The 22,384-nt window shown below is 49.6% G+C and overlaps 1 protein-coding gene across 1 annotated transcript in view; it reads right to left on the reverse strand.

Moving 5' to 3' along the window:
- TGOLN2 (trans-golgi network protein 2) overlaps positions 1-18,001 on the reverse strand; it is a 33,470-nt gene extending 15,469 nt beyond the window's left edge. Inside the window, exon 1 of the mRNA XM_056571201.1 lies at positions 17,841-18,001. Coding sequence (XP_056427176.1) covers positions 17,841-17,916 — 76 coding nt within the window. The 5' untranslated portion in view covers positions 17,917-18,001. The remainder of the gene's footprint in view (positions 1-17,840) is intronic.
- Between the last annotated feature and the right edge of the window lie 4,383 nt (positions 18,002-22,384).

A 22,384-nucleotide genomic window follows, 5' to 3' on the forward strand; every position in this document is an offset into this window, starting at 1 on the left:
TCTAAAGAGAGAGAGAGCGAGAGAGAGAGAGAGAGAGGGAGACCACAAAATTTGCAGCACTACAGTATGCAGGTTGTGCCAGCGTCCACAACCATGATTAACCCCTTAATGACGCAGGACGTAAATGTACGTCCTGGTGAGGTTGTAGTACTTAACACACCAGGACGTACCTTTATGTCCTATACATAACTGCAAGCATCGGAGCTATGCCTGGATCATGTGCGGCAGGCAGGGACCCACCAGTAATGGCCAACATCCTCGATCGCACGGATGTCCGCCATTAACTCCTCAGATGCCCTGATCAATACAGATCACGGCATCTGCAGCATTGCAGACACTAAAATGGATGATCGGATCGACCACAGCGCTGCCGTGGCGATCCGGTCATCCAGAACGGCAGAGGGATGTCCCCTCACCTACCTCTGCTGCCTCCCATGATCAAGCAGACCAGAGCAGAAGATGATCGATAATACTGATCAGTGCTATGCCCTAAATATAAAAAAAGTAAAAAAAAAAAAAAAAAGTTTTAAAAATTTGAAAAACTCCCTCCCCCAATAAAAACTTAAATTGTCCCATTTTCTCTATTCACTCACAAAAAGTGTAAAAAAAAAAAAATTATATACATGTTTGGTATCGCCGCGTGCGTAAATATCCGAACTATTAAAATATAATGTTATTGATACCGTACAGTGAACGGCGTGAACGTTAAAAAAAAAAAAAAAAAAAAAAGTCAAAAATTGCTGCTTTGTTATAACATTTTATTCCCCAAAAAAATTATTAAAAAATGTATTAAAAGTTTTATATAAGCAAATATGGTATCAATATAAAGTACAGATCATGCTGCAAAAAATGAGCCCTCATACCGCCGCTTATGTGGAAAAATGAAAAAGTTATAGGTCTTCAAAAGAGAGGGATTTTAAATGTACTAATTTGGTTAAAAAGTTTGCGATTATTTTTTAAGCGCAACAGTAATAGAAAAGTGTATAATCATGGGTATCATTTTATCGTATAGACCCAGAGAATAAAGAACACAAGTCATTTTACCATGAATTGTACGGCGTGAAAACAAAACCTTCCAAAATTTGCAAAATTGCAGTTTTCTTTTTAAGTTCCCCACACAAATAGTATTTTTTTGGTTGCGCCATATATTTTATGGTAAAGTGAGTGATGGCATTACAACGGACAACTGGTTGCGAAAAAAAAAACAAGCCCTCATACTAGTCTGTAGATGAAAATATAAAAGAGTTATGATTTTTTGAAGGCAAGGAGGAAAAAACGAAAACGTCAAAATAAAATTGTCTGAGTCCTTAAGGTCCTTCAGGGGTTAAAGTTCATCCAAACAGGTACTACACCATGGTGCAGCAGTCTAACTCAGGAAAACATGGATTTATATAAAGGGGTATTCCGGGCAAAGACATCTTATCCCCTATCCAAAGGGTATCTCCCTGTAGCAATCGCATTCTATGCGGGGCTGAGTCTCTAGCTTGGGAAACCTCCGGGTTTCCGGGACTGGAGATGTGATGTAATGCCCCTCCCCCTCCATTCATGTCTATGGGAGGGGGCGTGATGGCATGCTCGGAGTTGAAGTTTTGCCACAGCTGGAGGAACGCTGGTTAGGAAACACTGCACTACCCTGACACATCCGTCTCTCACCCATCATTAAGACCGTCAAGAGAAACCTGAAGATCAATCGCTCCAAGCAAACCTACGACCTACTCCCCACCTACGCACAGGAGGAAGTGCTACTTGACTATTAGGTTTCAGTCACACAATACAGGCCGATAAAGGATGGTGTAAAATGCAAAGGCCTGTAAAGGTGCCCTAAGGGCCGCTTAACACTACGATTTGGCAATACAGGAACAGCTACGGGTGATGGGAGCGAGAACCGGGCGCTCCTGTATCCCAGCCGGACCTGGCCCATATGTAATGCGTTTCAATGAGCTGACCGGAGTCAAACGCTGACTTCGGTTGGCTCATTTTTGCCCCGTATACGGTTCTCTAACCGGACCTAAAACCGTGGTTTACCACAGTTTTAGGTCCAGTCAGAAAACCGTATACAGGGCCAAAATGAGCCGACCAGAGTCAGTGTTTGACTCCGGTCGGCCCATTAAAACGAAAGTAGTTCAGGTCGTATCCGGCACTTCCCCCAGCTGTATCCAGTTCCTGTAGTGTGAACTCAGCCTTAAAGGGGTATTCCGGTGGAAAACTTATTTTTTTTAAATCAACTGGTGCAAAAAAGTTAAATAGATTTGTAAATCGCTTCTATTAAAAAATCTTAACCCTTTCAGTACTTATTAGCTGCCGAGTACTGCAGAGGAAGTTCTTTTCTTTTTGGATTTCTTTTCTGTCTGACCCCAGTGCTCTCTGCTGACACCTCTGTCCATGTCAGGAACTGTCCAGAGCAGCATATGTTTGCTATGGGGATTTGCTCCTATTCTGGACAGTTCCTGACACGGACAGAGGTGTCAGCAGAGAGCACTTCCTGTGAACACAACAGTTCAGTGTGAGCAGCGTGCGGGTGTGTCCCTTATTGAGCTCCACAAACTTCCAGCAGATCAGACCAGAGCAGGTGATCCATCTGCCTTCCCAGGAGTGTGTCAGGCTCCTGGGGAGAGCCTCCCTGCATGGAGCCCAGGGCCTCCACCTCCCGTTCTTCAAGGCTGGCGGGGGGTGGAGAGCAAACAGCAACAGCCATTCCGGCCCGGGGGAGAAGATCTGGCAGAGTCTGCAGTAATGCAGGCTCTGCTCCCCCGGCAACGGGTGCAAGCCAGAAATCTGGTGGAAGGAAGGCACGGAGGAAAAGCTTGGAAATGTGGGCTGAGAGAGGGCCCAAGGAATCGAGCGCAATATACTGCTCCCGCATGGCCGCGCGGTTTGCGGAATATGACCAGTGTGGCAAGGAGATGAGGATGGCCAGAGAGGATCTTCGTGTTGCTCAGAACCTGGCGAACACAGCATCCAAAAAGAATAGGCCAGAGCTGAAAAAGAGGATTACGGCTCTGAAGAGTGAGATTGCAAAGCTGGACGAGAGGAGAGCAGAGATACTTGAGGGGAGCGGTCTCTTAAAGGAGAAGCTGGTGAATGGAGACCGGTTTGCCGCCATGAAATCCCCAGGTAAGGAGGAGGTGGATGATGGGGAGAGTAGTGGCGGTGAAGAAAGTGAGGATGGTGGTGAAGGTGTAAAGGAGGTGGAAGAAAATTCACAAGTGGTGGAGATGGATGCTGTTCCTGTAGCTACTCCCTGTGACACCCAAGACAGCTACATCGAGCCAGCACAGGTGGCACTACCATCAAGTGATAGTGAGGAGGATGATGTGGAGAGTGTGGCTGGGGGTGTATTAAGGGCGATTGTTATGCAGGAGTCCCCAGCCCACCTCCAGAACTTTACCTTTGGAGACGACCAGTGTGAGGATGTGGTGGTGAAACGTAAGGCAAAGAAACAAAAGACCCAGGAAACAGTGCAGTACGTGTTTGTTCCTTTCCAGCAGTCTGGGCCAGCTGCAAAGCTGGTTCAGGCTGCTGGGTCCCCCAGACTGCCAGACTCTGTTTCTGTGGTGGAACGGAGCCAGCATAGGGGATACAGCATGGCGTCAGAAAAGGCTGCGGACGCAATAGATATGAAGCCCATCCATCTTGCCAGTAGGGAGGGGCAGGATGGGCTCATGGTGGGCAGTGGCGGGGTAAGCTATGCTGCCGTGTGCTCGGGGGGCGGTCCCCCGAGTGCTGTGGGCATTACCGGCACTGCGGGGCACTTCCCTGTGAGGGGGGGAGGGGGGAGTGTCCGGGTGCCGGTGGAGGAGAATGGTAGGTCTGTGTGCTCGGGGGGCGGTCCTCCAAGTACTGTGTATTCTGTGGGCGCTGCGGGGCACTCCTCCGTGAAGGGGGGGGGAGTGTCCGTGCGCCGGCATCATCCACAGAGCCCGTGCAGTCGGGCAAAGCAGGTGCTGGCACTGTGGGAGGAGCTGGGGTGTGCCCGGAGATGCAGCCCCGGACTCCGGAAGTGACTTCAGCCAAGGAGAAGGAACTATCAGCATCGACCCCGGCAGCTAAGCCAGAAAAGAAAAGTATAATAAAACCTGCAACACTACAAGTCCCAGCCAGCCCAGAATCTGTTAGTCAGCATAAGAGTGCAGGATGTGAGAATGAGTGTGGAAGTCTTGTGGATAAGAGGAGTGTCAGTGGAGTGAAGGATGGTGGGAGTAGTTGTGGTATGAATGGGAGGTCTGGTATGGATGGAAATAAAGATGGGAGTAGTGGTGTGAGTGGTTATGCTGATGGTTCTGGTTCTGGGTCTGGTCCGGCTGCCCCCCCGGTAGTGACTGCTCCTAGGAGCTATGCTAATGTCACTGCCAGGGGTTCAGGGGGGGTCCTCGTCTCCGTCCGGCCCTGGGGGCCATTTGCAACAGCGCCTCCTGGAGGCTCTACGCAGGGGTGACAGGTCGATCCAGGTAGAGGGAAGGGGTGAGGTCGAACTGTCTTTCTGGATAGAGAGGCATGGTTTGGGGGCTTTCCGAGAGAGGAATGGGGAGGTGGTCTGGTCCCTCCCGACATCCGGGCAGGACAATAACCGTAGGAATGTGGTCCGTCTGATTTGGAGGGGCGAGGATGCGTGCCCACCTCGCGCAAAAGTGGTTGAGCTCCTCCTGCAGATGGAATTCAGGGCGAATGACATCTTTGCTCTGATTCACCCCTATGGTTCGTCGGAGTTTGACGTCAGTTTCGTTCGGCCGGAGGGTCTTGAACTCTTCTGGTCGAACTACGAAGTGGCAAAAAACGAGCCCGGCTGGCGGGAGTTCGCCGTAAAGGCGATTTCCCGTCAGAATGCTGTCAAGAAGGTGACCGTTTTGACCCGTAACGAGTCACTTTCTTGTTATGATATCATGACCTGGCTCGGACGGTATGGGGATGTGACGGACATGCCCAAGAAAAACTTGGATGAGCACGGGATCTGGTCCGGGGCCTGGACGTTTTCCGTCAAACTCAAGCGTTCAGGGAGTACGGTTGCCCACATTCCGTCAGCCGCCTTCCTTGGACGTGATAGGATCCAGGTCTTCTACCAGGGGCAGCCTAAGGTCTGTCACAGGTGTGGCAGCCCCACCCACTTTAGCGCAGCCTGTACTGTGCAGGTCTGCGCTTTGTGTGGTGGGGTGGGTCATCTGGCCGCATCCTGTCGGCAGATCCGGTGCCACCTGTGTGGTGTCCTCGGACACCCTTTCAGCCGTTGTCCTAGCGCCTTCGCCCATGCGGCGGCCGCTCCAGCTGAGGAGAGCTGTGACGTTGCCTCGGCTGGGGAGGGTACGGGCAGGGATGGGGGCGCAACAGGGCTAGTGAGGAGGAAAAAGGGCCCTGCCAAACTAAGGCGGGAGGAAAATCGTAGAAGGAGTAGGGAGCTGGAGAGTGCCCAGGTGGCGGGGGTAGCTTCAGTCCCTGCTCCTGAAGCTGGCCCTGTAACTGCCGAAGCCCTGGTGGAGAATGTGCTGGATGAGGAGATCAGGAGACTTCACAGAGAGGAAAGCAATATGGCCGACCCTTCCGATTCCTCCCACTATGAAAGTGTGGATGAGGAGAGTGGGGTGAGGCCCAAAAAGAAAGAAAAGGGCAAAAGGAAAGGGAGAAAGAAGAGGTCAGAGCCCTCTGAAGCTCCTGGTACTACGGGCCAGGTCCAAAGCGGAAGCCTGGCTGCCCCCCCTCTGATTGACCTGTCAAACCGGTACCTCGTCCTCGATACCATCTCCTCCCCCTCCTTGGAGGGGGAAGGTGAGGGCGGGGTGCCTCGGGAGAAAGAGCCTCTGGGGGGAACTGGGCCCTGTCCTGTCGAGGCACCTTCCTCAGAGGGCAGGGCTAGACCGGGGCCGGACGGACACGGGGACCTTATGGACCAATCGGAGTCTAAAAAAAGATGTAAGAGTGGTCCTGCCCTTTCGTCGTCTTCGGGGGATGAGGGGGCTAAAAAGAAGGGGAAAAATAAATAAAGGGTGAGGCCATCTAATTCAATCACCCTGTATGGCGGCACTCACCCCATTGACGCTGGCATCTATTAATTGTGCCAGCATAAAGTCGGATACGGCTAGATTTGCAGCCTTTGATTTTCTCGGCCGTGTTGAAGCCGACATTTTGTATCTGCAGGAGACCAGGTTGTCAGATCTAGCCTCCCTGGTAAAAGCCAGGAGAGAGTGGAGGCGCGGCCCCTCCCACTGGTCTCTTGCGGCTGAGTCGTATAGTGGGGTGGCGGTCCTTTTTACCGCTCCTGTTGAATGCCGACGGGTTATTGAATTAGAAATGGGGAGGTGCCTGATCTTAGATGTCTTCATGAAGGGACAGGAGCTCCGACTCTAACATCTACGCCCCGCAAACTAAGCGGGGCCGTAAAGATCTCTTTATGAGGATTAAGCCCTTTCTTTTTACGAGTCGGCAGGTGATCTTTGGAGGGGACTTCAATAATGTCACGAGGTCCCAAGATAGGAGAGGCTCCAATGGTCCGCTGACTTGCGATAGTGTGGCACTGATTAGCATAACTAGAGAAGCTCGCCTAGAGGATGCCCACATCCGGAGCCCCTCGGGCCACGCAGGTTTCACCTATCATCAAGGTAGTCGCAGGTCTAGAATAGATAGGTTTTATTTGAAGGAGGAAGCAGTCTCTTCCGCAGTGTCCGTGGTTGAGGTGGAGTTCTCCGATCACTGTATGATTTTGTTTTCCCTGAATGTTTCAGAGACCCCCCGGATGGGAAAAGGTTATTGGAAGCTGAATTCGTCCCTCCTGGAGGAAGCGGAGGTAAGACAGGATTTTCTTCAGAGTCAGGTACCTTTACTGGATCTTTGTAGTAATAAGCTGGAGTGGTGGGAGATATTCAAGAAGCGGGTTGCGGGGTTCTTCCGCCAGCTCTCGAGCCTCAGGTCCCTGAACAGATATCGCTTGTATCAGGGTCTGAGGAGGAAACTCGAGCTTCTCGTCTCGATTGGAGGTAGCCGAGAGGATATCTCCAGAGTGAAATCCTTGCTGATGAGGTGTCAGTACGATAGGCACGCATCTTTGGTTTTTGAGAGGGATTTCGGGAAGTACCGCTCGCCCGACCCTTACAGAAACTGTAAGATGTCAGTGAGTAGTAAAGTCATTTCAGGACTGATTGATAGTACGGGATCTCTGAATCGGTCCAGATCAGGGATCTTGGAGGTCGTCAGATCCTTCTACTCGCACCTCTTGGGAAGGAAGGATCTAGATCGAGACAGGATGTCGGCTTTCCTGGCTGAAACCATTCCTGAGCCAGGGGTAGACCCCTCTCTTATTGTTTTGGCAGAAGAAATCAGGGAAGAGGAAGTGAGACTGGCGATCGAGGGGCTTGCCCCTAAGAAGTCGCCAGGTCCGGATGGCTTAACATCCGAGTGGTACAGGACCTTTAAGGAGTCTTTAGCTCCCCTCTTGACTGAGGTATTCAATGAGTGTCTCTCCTCGGGCACTCTGCCGAAGTCAATGAGGAGGTCAGCCCTGATTCTTCTCTCAAAGGGTAAAGATCCCAGCCGAATTGAGAATTGGAGGCCCATAGCTCTTCTCAATACGGACAGGAAGCTTCTGGCCAAGATACTGTTTAATCGGCTGGTGAAGTTTGCACCCCGGCTCCTTTCGGGGACTCAGCACTGCTCTGTTCCAGGCCGAAGCACCTTAAGTGCTGTCCTTGGTGTCAGGGAGGCAGTGGAGCGGAGTAGTGCGGGTTTCTGGAAGGGGTACTTGCTGTCCCTGGATCAGGCCAAGGCGTTTGATCGGGTGAACCACGAGTACCTCTGGTCCGTCATCCTGAGATATGGCTTACCGAGTACTTTTGTTAATTGGCTTAAGATCTTGTATGCAGGGGCAGAGAGTTTCCCGCTGGTGAACGGTTGGTCTGGCCGCTCTTTTGAGGTGGGGTCCAGAGTCAGTCAGGGTTGTCCTTTGAGCCCGCTTTTATACGTGTTCGCAATCGATCCCTTCGTCCGGAGGGTAGATTGTGGGCCGTTGGCGGGAGTCGGGATGAGTCTGGCGGAGCTGGATGTCACCCAGAGAGTGGTGGCGTACGCTGACGATGTCACTATTTTCGTCTCCTCACAGGAGGAGGTCGATGTGGTGATGTCGGAGGTGGACCGCTACTCGGAGGCATCCGGGTCTAAGATCAACCGGGATAAGTGTGAGAGTCTCTGGCTGGGAGGGGGGGATCCCACGTTTGATCTCCCGGACACCCTTCCAGGGCCCCAAGAATCAGCAAAAGTCTTAGGCATCACATTCGGCCAGGATGATTATCCCACCAAAAACTGGGATGGTAAGCTCCAGGATGCCGCTCAGAAGGTGGACCAATGGAAGGGTTGGTCTATGACCCTCAGGGAAAGGGTACACCTGATCAAATCGTACCTGCTCCCCTTGTTTATCTATCTGGGCAGCGTATGTATCTTGCCAGAGGCTTACTACACTAGGATCTACAGCCTGTTTTTCCAACTGTTATGGGGGAACAGGATGAACCTAGTCAGGAGGGAGGTTACGTACCACACGAGGAGACTAGGGGGTTTATCTATGGTAAACCCTGTGGTGTTCTTTACGAACACCTTCTTGAAAGCTAACATCGCAAACCTCTGGAAAGAGAGGGCTCCTCCATGGGTACTCTCCTGCAGGGAATGGTTTCGGCCTTTCTTCCAGGAATGGGAGAGAGGAGGGCGAGTGAAGGACCTCCGCACGCCCCATGGATATCTTCCGGCTTATGCTACCCCGACTCTGAAGGCGATACGTCGGTGGGGTCTGGGAGTGTGGGAGATCAGGACCCAGTCAAGGCAGTTCCTTGACAAACGGGTTCTGTTGACCCATTTCCAGAAGCCTCTGGCGCTCAGGGACTGCCCAGGTCGGGATCTGAGGGTGGGGTTGTACCTTTTAAACATGAAAAGGATCCCCCAGAAGTTTTGGGACTTGGCCTGGCGCTGCTTTCAGGGGAAGCTATATGTAAGGGACAACCTGAAGTGCAGGAACTCTGATGACCGGGGATGTCCCCGAGAAGAGTGCGGGGACACGCTGGAAAGCATGGACCACTTCCTGCTTCATTGTCCCTTTAATATAGGGGTTTACAACAGGGTGGGCGCTTCCATCGGCTGGAGTCAACTTGCCGGCCTAACCTATCCGGAGTGGGCTTATGGGGCATTCAGGAACCTGGGTGGCCGAGATCGGGGCACTTTATTCTTAGTTAGTTTAGTGGTTAGGTACTACACGTGGAACGCACGGTGTTTAGTGTCGACCCAACAGAAAATCCTCTCCGAGGTGGAGGTCTGTAGGAACATCACCGGTGACCTCGGGAAGATCAGGTCTTTGGAGTATGGCAGTCTTGGTACCAGTAGGGCTTCTCTCCTGTGGAGAGGTTTTTCTTTTGATGTGCCCTAGGTACTAGACCTTTTTAGGTAGAGTACCTTTATTTTGGTTAGGGGCAGTGTTATAGGGATAGTGATAGGGTGAGAGCAGGGTCAGTTTTAATGGAGGGATAGAATTAGGGAAAATTGTAGGGGGGAGTTAGGGAAAGTTTAAAATTATTTTGATGTATCAAGTCTGCCATCCTTCTTCCTGGTGGTGGGCTAATGCATGTGCACGCTAGTTTTTTGTTTTGTTTTAAGCTGATATGGTATGAAGGGCTTACAGGCGACCAAACTTGGGCCTAAGGTAGCTTTGGTTTAGTGTGTATATGTTAGTGTGTATAAGTCTGTGTGTAAGTTGGTTGGGAGGAGTGCTAGGTGGGGAGGGTGTATTTGTGGGTGGTGGTGTTTGCTTTTCTTTTGGGGACCTGACATGGGTCAGTTAGGGACAGGACTTTGTGTACGAACGGTATGGACTCTGACCCATGTGCAGGAGGGGTGGTGTGGGAGAGGGTACAGTTTTAGTGTAGGGATTTTGGTAGGGTTTTCTATTGTTTTTGTAGGTTTTCTTTAGTGTATATATATTTATTTTTAGTTAAATACTATATTATTATGTTCATGTGATTTTGTATGTATATTGTTTATATATTGTTTTCATTTTGTTTCTATATTACAGCATTACAGTAGTCGGACCAGTTATTATGTAACGTGGTTTACTTGATTTTCTCATGTTGTTACGTTGTTTATTTTATTAAATTTTTTTTTTTTTTTTTTTTTTGTAGCCAGGTAGTGCAAAATTTTAAGTTTATGTTTATATTTTGCTAAGCCAAGTTGTGCTTTTGTATTTTAATTTTAATTTATTATTATTTTATTTTATTTTTTTTTTTTTTTTGTGTTTCCCGAATATGGATGATTTTGAGTTGTAGCCAGGTAGTGCTAAATTTTATTTTCATATTTTGATAAGCCAAGCGTAATTTTTTTGTTCATTTTTGGTATGCGTGTGAGTGTGGTTCGGTTAGGTGGGTTGGCATATTTTAGGTTTTTGTAAAGCTGGGCTGGCTGGTTAGGCAGGGTTTTGTTTTTGTTCTTTGGTACCAGTGTATTTCTTATTTATGTTATAGCTGGTTAAGCTTGTTTTGTGTTTTTGTATAAGTTTTGTACTTTTATAATAAAAAAAAGAGTGTCAGCAGAGAGCACTGTGGACAGACAAAAGAAATCCAAAAAGAAAAGAATTTCCTCTGTAGTATACAGCTGCTAATAAGTACTGAAAGGATTAAGATTTGTTAATAGGAGTAAGTTACAAATCTGTTTAACTTTCTGGCATCAGTTGAGCTAAAAAAAAACTTTTTCCACCAAAGTACCCCTTTAACAACCAATCACAACAGACCACATAACAACCAATAACCGCAGAGCCCATAGCAACCAACCACAGCTTTCATCTATATATTGTGACAGAAGATGGTGACATCACTTTTTTTGTGTTGCGTTTGTAAGGGAGGGTCTATGGTGACAGGACAGTTAAGCATTTAGAATAAATTTGGTAAATGCTCTCCGCATAGAAACTGCATTTTGCGTTGGGTAAAATTAATTCAAAACCCCTGGATGTGTATGTCATGGAAAAAGTCTGGCCCGGCCAAAGATATCGGATAAGTAGGAACAGTGGGGGAGGGGGATTTATCAAAACCTGTGTAGAGGAAGAGTGGCGCAGTTGACTATGGCAACCAGATTGCTACTTTCATTTTTCAGAGGCCTTATAGAAATGAAAGAAGCGAGCTGATTTCTTTCTGAAGTCTCGCGACTCCTGACTTCCAGGTGTAGCGGGGGATTGGCGCATGCGCAGTTACACTGTGCAGAGCGCTCTCCCGGCACACAGCTCTCACGTCAACAGGACACGAGAGCTGAGTAAAGTCTTCAGTGCATTCGGAACCCAAAGCAAGGCTGCAAGCGGGGGACCCAACTTCAGAGAGCAAATGGAGGCCAAAAATTTAAGAACTCGGCAGCAAGAAAACCTAAAAAAGTAAGAGACCCGTGTATGGTCTCCTGTTCATCCACACTATAACGGAGTGTATTTGGTTTAGTGGGTGAACTGGCTGACAGTTTTCCTTTAAAGTAAGCGTGTTCTGTGTAATAAGCAGGCACAAAGTCTGGCCGCTCCCTACCTGGGCATGTTCTAGAAATGACTTATACCACAGATAGAGGAGACTTGCCAAACCCAAACAGCAGGATGGTCACCTCCACGTTTCCATTTGGATGTTCACCAACAGCTGAATAAAACTACCAGAATACTGGATCAGCTATGTCAGAAATAATGATTCACCAATACCTGAATGAAATTCGACAGGAACGTTTGATCGGCTGCACCGGAAACCATGATTCACTAATGTTGCGCCAATCTCTATGGTCACCTGATCCAACACCCTGTGACTTCTTTCTGTGGGGTGCATCAAGGACTCAGTGTATCTGCCCCCCCAGTCATAGGATCTGAACAGCCAGAGACAATGCAGGTCTGAGTCCATATCCGAGGATCTGCTGGCCGCTTCTGGACCAAACTAGACATCTGCTGTGTCACCAATGGAAATCACTGTGAATATTCACAATGTATACATAAAACTTGGACACATGATGCATCTTTTCATGTTAATAAATTTACACCATCCTTTTTTGAATTATCTATATATATATAATATATCACCATAGCCGACAGCTATCTGTTCAGATGCCCCATACACATGCACGCTCAGCCAACACCAATCTATTCAGATGCCCCATACACATGCACGCTCAGCCGACAGCTATCTGTTCAGATCCCCCATATACATGCACGCTCAGCCGACAGCTATCTGTTCAGATCCCCCATATACAGGCACGCTCAGCCAACAGCTATCTGTTCAGATCCCCCATATACATGCACGCTCAGCCGACAGCTATCTGTTCAGATCCCCCATATACATGCACGCTCAGCCGACAGCTATCTGTTCAGATCCCCCATATACATGCACGCTCAGCCGACAGCTATCTGTTCAGATCCCCCATATACATGCACGCTCAGCCGACAGCTATCTGTTCAGATCCCCCATATACATGCACGCTCAGCCGACAGCTATCTGTTCAGATCCCCCATATACATGCACGCTTAGCCGACAGCTATCTGTTCAGATCCCCCATATACATGCACGCTTAGCCGACAGCTATCTGTTCAGATCCCCCATATACATGCACGCTCAGCCGACAGCTATCTGTTCAGATCCCCCATATACATGCACGCTCAGCCGACAGCTATCTGTTCAGATCCCCCATATACATGAACGCTCAGCCGACAGCTATCTGTTCAGATCCCCCATATACATGCATGCTCAGCTGACAGCCATCTCTCCTGATTTCCAGCAGCTACCTCTTCAGATTCCCCTATACACATGCTCTGCAGACAGCCAACCCTCCTGATCCCCCCGCCCCCAAACACACACGCAAAACCTACAGCCATCCCTCCTGATCCCCCACGCACGCATGCACAACCTACAGCTATCTCTCCTGATTTCCCCCCTCCCATATAAAGATACACGCTTTGTAGACATTTATCCTTCCTGATTCCCGATTTACCCTCCTCCCCCCCCCCCCCCCCCCAATGCACACTCGTCCGGCAGCTATTTCTTCAAGACCGCCCACACAGATATACACTCGGCAGACAGCTATCTCTCATGATCCCCCATACAGATACACGCTCTGCAGATATCTATCTCTCCTAATACCCCATACACATGTACGCTCGGCCAACAGCTTTCTGTACTGATCCCCCATACTAATACAGGCTTGTCCGACTGCTATGTCTACTGATCCCCCGCCCCCCACCTATAAACTTGCACACTCATTCAACAGCTCTCCCCTACACACATGCACGTACGCTCGGCCAACAGCCATCTCTACTGATCCCCCATACACATACATGCTCAGCCGACAGCTATGTCTCCTGATCCCCCTCCATACACATGCACGCACAGCATACAGCTACCTCTCCTGATCCCCCCTCCATACACATGCACGCACAGCATACAGCTACCTCTCCTGATCCCCCCTCCATACACATGCACGCACAGCATACAGCTACCTCTCCTGATCCCCCCTCCATACACATGCACGCACAGCATACAGCTACCTCTCCTGATCCCCCCTCCATACACATGCACGCACAGCATACAGCTACCTCTCCTGATCCCCCCCTCCATAAACATGCACGCACAGCATACAGCTACCTCTCCTGATCCCCCCTCCATACACATGCACGCACAGCATACAGCTACCTCTCCTGATCCCCCTCCATACACATGCACGCACAGCATACAGCTACCTCTCCTGATCCCCCTTCATACACATGCACGCACTGCATACAGCTACCTCTCCTGATCCCCCCTCCATACACATGCACGCAGAGCATACAGCTACCTCTCCTGATCCCTCCTCCATACACATGCACGCAGAGCATACAGCTACCTCTCCTGATCCCCCTCCATACACATGCACGCACAGCATACAGCTACCTCTCCTGATCCCCCTCCATACACATGCACGCAGAGCATACAGCTACCTCTCCTGATCCCCGCTCCATACACATGCACGCAGAGCATACAGCTACCTCTCCTGATCCCTCCTCCATACACATGCACGCAGAGCATACAGCTACCTCTCCTGATCCCCCTCCATACACATGCACGCACAGCATACAGCTACCTCTCCTGATCCCCCTCCATACACATGCACGCACAGCATACAGCTACCTCTCCTGATCCCCCTCCATACACATGCACGCACAGCATACAGCTACCTCTCCTGATCCCCCCTCCATACACATGCACGCACAGCATACAGCTACCTCTCCTGATCCCCCCTCCATACACATGCACGCACAGCATACAGCTACCTCTCCTGATCCCCCTCCATACACATGCACGCACAGCATACAGCTACCTCTCCTGATCCCCCCTCCATACACATGCACGCACAGCATACAGCTACCTCTCCTGATCCCCCCTCCATACACATGCACGCACAGCATACAGCTACCTCTCCTGATCCCCCTCCATACACATGCACGCACAGCATACAGCTACCTCTCCTGATCCCCCTTCATACACATGCACGCAGAGCATACAGCTACCTCTCCTGATCCCCCTTCATACACATGCACGCAGAGCATACAGCTACCTCTCCTGATCCCCCTTCATACACATGCACGCAGAGCATACAGCTACCTCTCCTGATCCCCCTTCATACACATGCACGCAGAGCATACAGCTTCCTCTCCTGATCCCCCTCCATACACATGCACGCAGAGCATACAGCTACCTCTCCTGATCCCCCTTCATACACATGCACGCAGAGCATACAGCTTCCTCTCCTGATCCCCCTCCATACACATGCACGCAGAGCATACAGCTACCTCTCCTGATCCCCCTCCATACACATGCACGCAGAGCATACAGCTACCTCTCCTGATCCCCCCCCTCCATACACATGCACGCACAGCATACAGCTACCTCTCCTGATCCCCCCCTCCATACACATGCACGCAGAGCATACAGCTACCTCTCCTGATCCCCCTCCATACACATGCACACAGAGCATACAGCTACCTCTCCTGATCCCCCTTCATACACATGCACGCAGAGCATACAGCTACCTCTCCTGATCCCCCCCCCTCCATACACATGCACGCAGAGCATACAGCTACCTCTCCTGATCCCCCTTCATACACATGCACGCAGAGCATACAGCTACCTCTCCTGATTCCCTTCATACACATGCACGCAGAGCATACAGCTACCTCTCCTGATCCCCCTCCATACACATGCACACAGAGCATACAGCTACCTCTCCTGATCCCCCTCCATACACATGCACACAGAGCATACAGCTACCTCTCCTGATTCCCTTCATACACATGCACGCAGAGCATACAGCTACCTCTCCTGATTCCCCCCATACACGTGTACGCTCAGCTATCTCTTCAATACCCCCCACATAGATATATGCTCTGTAGACAGCTATCTCTCCTTAGTCCCCTAACAGATACAGGCTGGCCCAACATCCATCTTTCCTAATACCCCATACACATGTACGCTTGGCTGACATCACTCTCTCATAATAGCCCATACACACTTGACCAACAGCTATCTCTTCAGATCCCCTATACACGCACCCTCGGCCGGCAGATATCAATTCAGATACCCCCCCATACACATGCACGCTCGATATCTATCTCTCCTGATCCTTCATACACGTGTACGCTCAGCTATCTCTTCAAGACCCCCCCCCCCCCCACACAGATATATGCTTGCAGACAGCTCTCTCTCCTGATACCCTTCCCCCCCGGATAGATACAGGCTGGCCCAACATCTCTCTCTCCTAATACCCCATACACATGTACGCTTGGCCAACATCTCTCTCTCATAATACCCCATACACATGCACGCTTGACCAACAGCTATCTCTCCTAATACCACATACACACTCGGCTGACAGCTCTCTCTCCAGATTAAACCCCCCCCCCCCCCCCAGATAGATCCATGCTGGCCCAACATCTCTGTCTCCTAATACCCCATACACACGTACGCTCAGCTGACATCACTCTCTCATAATACCCCATACACATGTACGCTTGACCAGCAGCTATTTCTTCAGATCCCCTATACACGCTCCCTTGGCCGGCAGATATCACTTCAGATCCCCCCCCCCCCCATACACATGCATGCTCGACTGACATGTATCTCTCCTGATCCACCATACACGTGTACGCTCGACTGACATGTATCTCTCCTAATCCACCATACACGTGTACGCTCGAGTGACATGTATCTATCCTGATCCACCATACACGTGTACGCTCGACTGACATGTACCTCTCCTGATCCATCATACACGTGTACGCTCGACTGACATGTATCTCTCCTAATCCACCATACACGTGTACGCTCGAGTGACATGTATCTCTCCTGATCCATCATACACGTGCACGCTCGACTGACATGTATCTCTCCTAATCCACCATACACGTGTACGCTCGAGTGACATGTATCTCTCCTGATCCATCATACACGTGTACGCTCGACTGACATGTATCTCTCCTGATCCATCATACACGTGTACGCTCGACTGACATGTATCTCTCCTGATCCATCATACACGTGTACGCTCGACTGACATGTATCTCTCCTGATCCATCATACACGTGTACGCTCGACTGACATGTATCTCTCCTGATCCATCATACACTTGTACGCTCGACTGACATGTATCTCTCCTGATCCATCATACACGTGTACGCTCGACTGACATGTATCTCTCCTGATCCATCATACACGTGTACGCTCGACTGACATGTATCTCTCCTGATCCATCATACACGTGTACGCTCGACTGACATGTATCTCTCCTGATCCATCATACACGTGTACGCTCGACTGACATGTATCTCTCCTGATCCATCATACACTTGTACGCTCGACTGACATGTATCTCTCCTGATCCATCATACACGTGTACGCTCGACTGACATGTATCTCTCCTGATCCATCATACACGTGTACACTTGAGTGACATCTCTCTCTCCTGATCCATCATACACGTGTACGCTCGACTGACATGTATCTCTCCTGATCCATCATACACGTGTACGCTCAACTGACATGTATCTCTCCTGATCCATCATACACGTGTACGCTCGACTGACATGTATCTCTCCTGATCCATCATACACGTGTACGCTCGACTGACATGTATCTCTCCTGATCCATCATACACGTGTACACTCGAGTGACATCTCTCTCTCCTGATCCATCATACACGTGTACGCTCAACTGACATGTATCTCTCCTGATCCATCATACAAGTGTACGCTCGAGTGACATGTATCTCTCCTGATCCATCATACACGTGTACACTCGAGTGACATCTCTCTCTCCTGATCCATCATACACGTGTACGCTCAACTGACATGTATCTCTCCTGATCCATCATACACGTGTACGCTCGAGTGACATGTATCTCTCCTGATCCATCATACACGTGTACGCTCGAGTGACATCTATCTCACCTGATCCATTATACACGTGTACGCTCAGCTATCTCTCCAGATCCTGTAACTAAATGAGCTGTCAAGGATGTAGCAGCTTTTACAAGAGATCTGTCATCACAACACATAACACAGTGTCCCTAAAGAAAGAGCACGATGGGAGTTGTAGTTCTGCACCAGACATCATCATGATTGGGGTCCCCTATGTACATTATACATCCTATATATGAATAGATTGTCAGTGACTTATTATTACAGGGCAGCCAGCAGAACAGGAGGCCTGGAGGGTGAGTGACAGGTGGAAGGTGCCCCAGACCGGAAGTGGATGACGAAATGTCACCATTTAAAATGACAGTCCAGGACCCCCGGATAATTCCCTCCATCCCACCCGGAAATAACATACAAGACACGGGTCACTTCTCACCCTCGCCCGCGGACAGCACACCCGCCAACAGCAGAGAGAGGAACAGCACACGGCACACACAGGCAGCCATCGACATGGAATCTTCTATGACACTTCCGGTTAGTTTTCCGGCTTCCGGTCAGACAGGAGACGCCACGTTGGTACACCCCCGGGGGCGGAGCCTATGCGGTGGAGGAAGATGGGCGCTGTGTGAGGAGTGTGTTTTGGCGACCTCTAGCGGTGGAAAGTGGGAAATGATGATGATGATGAAAGTTCTTGAAATCTATTATAAATGTTATATGTTCTGATTTTTTTTGTGGGGTAGGGTTTGTTTGGCGACCATGCTGTAAACTCTCATCCTATATACCACTGATCCCTAACCTGTGGCTCTCCAGCTGCTGCAAAACTACAAGTCCCAGCAATAGGTCAACAGGTTGGAGATCACTGCAATACATAGCCCATAAGACAGTGTTTCCCTACCAGGGTGCCTCCAGCTGTTGCAAAACTACAACTTCCAGCATGCCCAGACAGCCGTTGGCTGTCCGGGCATGCTGGAAGTTGTAGTTTTTGCAACAGCTGGAGGCACCCTGGTAGGGAAACACTGTCTTATGGACTATGTGGGCCCTGTTTTTTTTTTTTGTCACATTGTGCGATGGTAACATCAGTTTGTTGACCAGAAGATGACTTCCGATAAGGCTGCAAGGCCAAAGATGCATATGGTACTACACAAAAACAGTTGGAGCCATATAGCTTAAATACAAAAAATGCTTTATTAATGATACATCAATATTCATAAAACATGGAGGGCTTCCACCGAGATGGAGGAAAGAACAGCAAAAAACCTGGGTGACCCCTCAGGTCAAAACAGAAGCTAATAGGACATAATATGCACAAGAAATATAAAAACAGAAGCAAAGCTACAACAAATATGTGTCCAAAAGGACTACAAGACACAGCAATCCAACGTAACAAGCATACTTAGTCTAATAGTGCTCCAAGATGGCCTGAGAGGACACCACCCCAACGCTGCGTTTCGTCAAACGCAGCATTGACAAAGGCTTTGATCCCGAAACGCAGTGTTGGGGTGGTGTCCTCTCAGGCCATCTTGGAGCACTATTAGAATAAGTATGCTTGTTACCTTGGATTGCTGTGTCTTGTAGTCCTTTTGAACACATATTTATTCTACTTTGCTACTGTTTTTATATTTCTTGTGCATATTATGTCCTATTAGCTCCTGTTTTGACCTGAGGGGTCACCCAGGTTTTTTGCTGTTCTTTCCTCCATCTGGGTGGAAGTCCTCCACGTTTTATGAATATTGATGTATCATTAATAAAGCATTTTTGTATTTTCTCTATATGGCTCCAACTGTTTTTGTGTAGTACCATATGCATCTTTGGCCTTGCAGCCTTATCGGAAGTCATCTTCTGGTCAACAATCTGATGTTACCATCGCACAATGTGACAAAAAAAAACCAGGGCCCACATAGCCCATAAGACAGTGTTTCCCTACCAGGGTGCCTCCAGCTGTTGCAAAAACTACAACTTCCAGCATGAGCTGTCCGGGCATGCTGGAAGTTGTAGTTTTGCAACAGTTGGAGGCACCCTGGTTTAGAAACACTGCCATAAGTTAATATGTATTGCAGTGATCTCCAACCTGTTGACCTATTGCTCATAAATAAAGCATTTTTTGTATTTTCTCTATATGGCTCCAGCTGTTTTTGTGTAGTACCATATGTTTATGGGAGCTCACTATACTAGCACATACAACTATTTTATAGACAGTTGTACTCTTTTTTGAGGATTATATATCCCCTCATCATTATTTTATACAATATTCTGTCCTGCACCTGTCCTGTTTTGGTGTCTGTAGTATTCTAAGGCCAAAGATGCAGGAATCTACTGCATCACAGGAAACGTAAGCGAATCGAGGGGCGTTGCGACCAACAATTGGCCACAACTGCGACCCCACAGTTGTAAGAAATACATCTTGGATTGTCAGGTCACAGCCATGTGTCCTCTATCTCCAAGACAAGCAATACAAGTCTATAAAAGGGGGGGAGTGCCGCCTACCAGCTCTGGGAGAACCGCTAATTATAGTTATTGACTGCAGAGCAGAAATTTGCTGAAAAATGCTATACCCAAGCTATATAATGGCCAGAAACAGTGCTGATCCCTCTTGTAAACATACAGGGCAGCTTATCCTGAAAAGTTACCTGAATTTACAGGTACGCTTTAAGATAACAAGCACAATCCATTACATGTAAATTAATCATACATTTTTCTTTACTTTTTCTTTGATGCAGTCCGATCTCCGTACTGCGAAATTGCCATTTATGGCTGCGCAACTAAAATATTCCTGCCAGATTTGTCTTGTTGCCCCAGTTTATAGGCCCTTGAACTTTTCGAATGAACGGGCCCGGTTATTGCCCCATGTTAAAGACCCAGTGATCATCCAATGAACAAGGAAACTCTTGTTCATCAGCCGATCAGCCCTAAAAACAATTTGTCTGCAGCCCCATGTAAGCAGAGGATGTGCTGCCAACAATAATGGAAGTGCACAGCCACACTAAATATCTAGCGTTCATTTTACAGCTGTTCACCACCGACAATTGTCCCGTATAAATGCTGCTGTCACTGAGCCCAGATTAATTTACATATAAGGAATTGGTGCTAGTATTGGGAAGTTATCTTAAAGCGTATCTGTCATTTCAGGTGCCTTTTTTTAGGATTAGTTGCCCTGTGTGTGTACATGAGAAGCAGCACTATTTCTGGCCATTATATAACTTGCATATGGTATTTTTAGCAGATTTCTGCTTTGAAGGCTTTATCTATAATTTGAAGTTCTCCCAGAGCTGGTGGGCGGTCAGTCTTTTAAAATACCTTGTACTTTGCTGTTTTTACCTAAATATCTGGCTTAAAGGAGAAAAAACGTACCCCCTCTCCACAGAATAGGGGATAAGTGTCTGATCACAGGGGGTCTAACCACTGGGACCCCCCACAATCTCTTGTATGGGGCCCTGTTACGCCGAGCGCTCCGGGTCCCCGCTCCTCCCCGGAGCGCTCGCAACATCCTCGCTACTGCAGCGCCCCGGTCAAATCTACTGACCGGGTGCGCTGCGATACCGCCCCCAGCCGGGATGCGATTCGCGATGCGGGTGGCGCCCGCTCGCGATGCGCACCCCGGCTCCCGTACCTGACTCGCTCTCCGTCGGTCCTGTCCCGGCGCGCGCGGCCCCGCTCCCTAGGGCGCGCGCGCGCCGGGTCTCTGCGATTTAAAGGGCCACTGCGCCGCTGATTGGCGCAGTGGGTCTAATCAGTGTGTTCACCTGTGCACTCCCTATGTATACCTCACTTCCCCTGCACTCCCTCGCCGGATCTTGTTGCCATCGTGCCAGTGAAAGCGTTCCCTTGTGTGTTCCTAGCCTGTGTTCCAGACCTCCTGCCGTTGCCCCTGACTACGATCCTTGCTGCCTGCCCCGACCTTCTGCTACGTCCGACCTTGCTCTTGTCTACTCCCTTGTACCGCGCCTATCTTCAGCAGTCAGAGAGGTTGAGCCGTTGCTAGTGGATACGACCTGGTTACTACCGCCGCTGCAAGACCATCCCGCTTTGCGGCGGGCTCTGGTGAAAACCAGTAGTAACTTAGAACCGGTCCACTAGCACGGTCCACGCCAATCCCTCTCTGACACAGAGGATCCACCTCCTGCCAGCCGAATCGTGACAGTAGATCCGGCCATGGATCCCGCTGAAGTTCCACTGCCAGTTGTCGCCGACCTCACCGTGGTGGTCGCCCAGCAGTCGCAACAGATAGCGCAACAAGGCCACCAGCTGTCTCAACTGACCGTGATGCTACAGCAGCTACTACCACAGCTTCAGCAATCATCTCCTCCGCCAGCTCCTGCACCTCCTCCGCAGCGAGTGGCCGCTTCCGGCCTACGACTATCCTTGCCGGATAAATTTGATGGGGACTCTAAGTTTTGCCGTGGCTTTCTTTCACAATGTTCCCTGCACTTGGAGATGATGTCGGACCAGTTTCCTACTGAAAGGTCTAAGGTGGCTTTCGTAGTCAGCCTTCTGTCTGGGAAAGCTCTGTCATGGGCCACACCGCTCTGGGACCGCAATGACCCCGTCACTGCCTCTGTACACTCCTTCTTCTCGGAAATTCGAAGTGTCTTTGAGGAACCTGCCCGAGCCTCTTCTGCTGAGACTGCCCTGCTGAACCTGGTCCAGGGTAATTCTTCCGTTGGCGAGTACGCCATCCAATTCCGTACTCTTGCTTCCGAATTATCCTGGAATAATGAGGCCCTCTGCGCGACCTTTAAAAAAGGCCTATCCAGCAACATTAAAGATGTTCTGGCCGCACGAGAAATTCCTGCTAACCTACATGAACTCATTCATCTTGCCACTCGCATTGACATGCGTTTTTCCGAAAGGCGTCAGGAGCTCCGCCAGGATATGGACTTTGTTCGCACGAGGCGTTTTTTCTCCCCGGCTCCTCTCTCCTCTGGTCCTCTGCAATCCGTTCCTGTGCCTCCCGCCGTGGAGGCTATGCAAGTTGACCGGTCT

Source organism: Hyla sarda, chromosome 4 (genome assembly GCF_029499605.1).
Source record: "Hyla sarda isolate aHylSar1 chromosome 4, aHylSar1.hap1, whole genome shotgun sequence".
Classification (NCBI taxonomy): Eukaryota; Metazoa; Chordata; class Amphibia; order Anura; family Hylidae; genus Hyla; species Hyla sarda.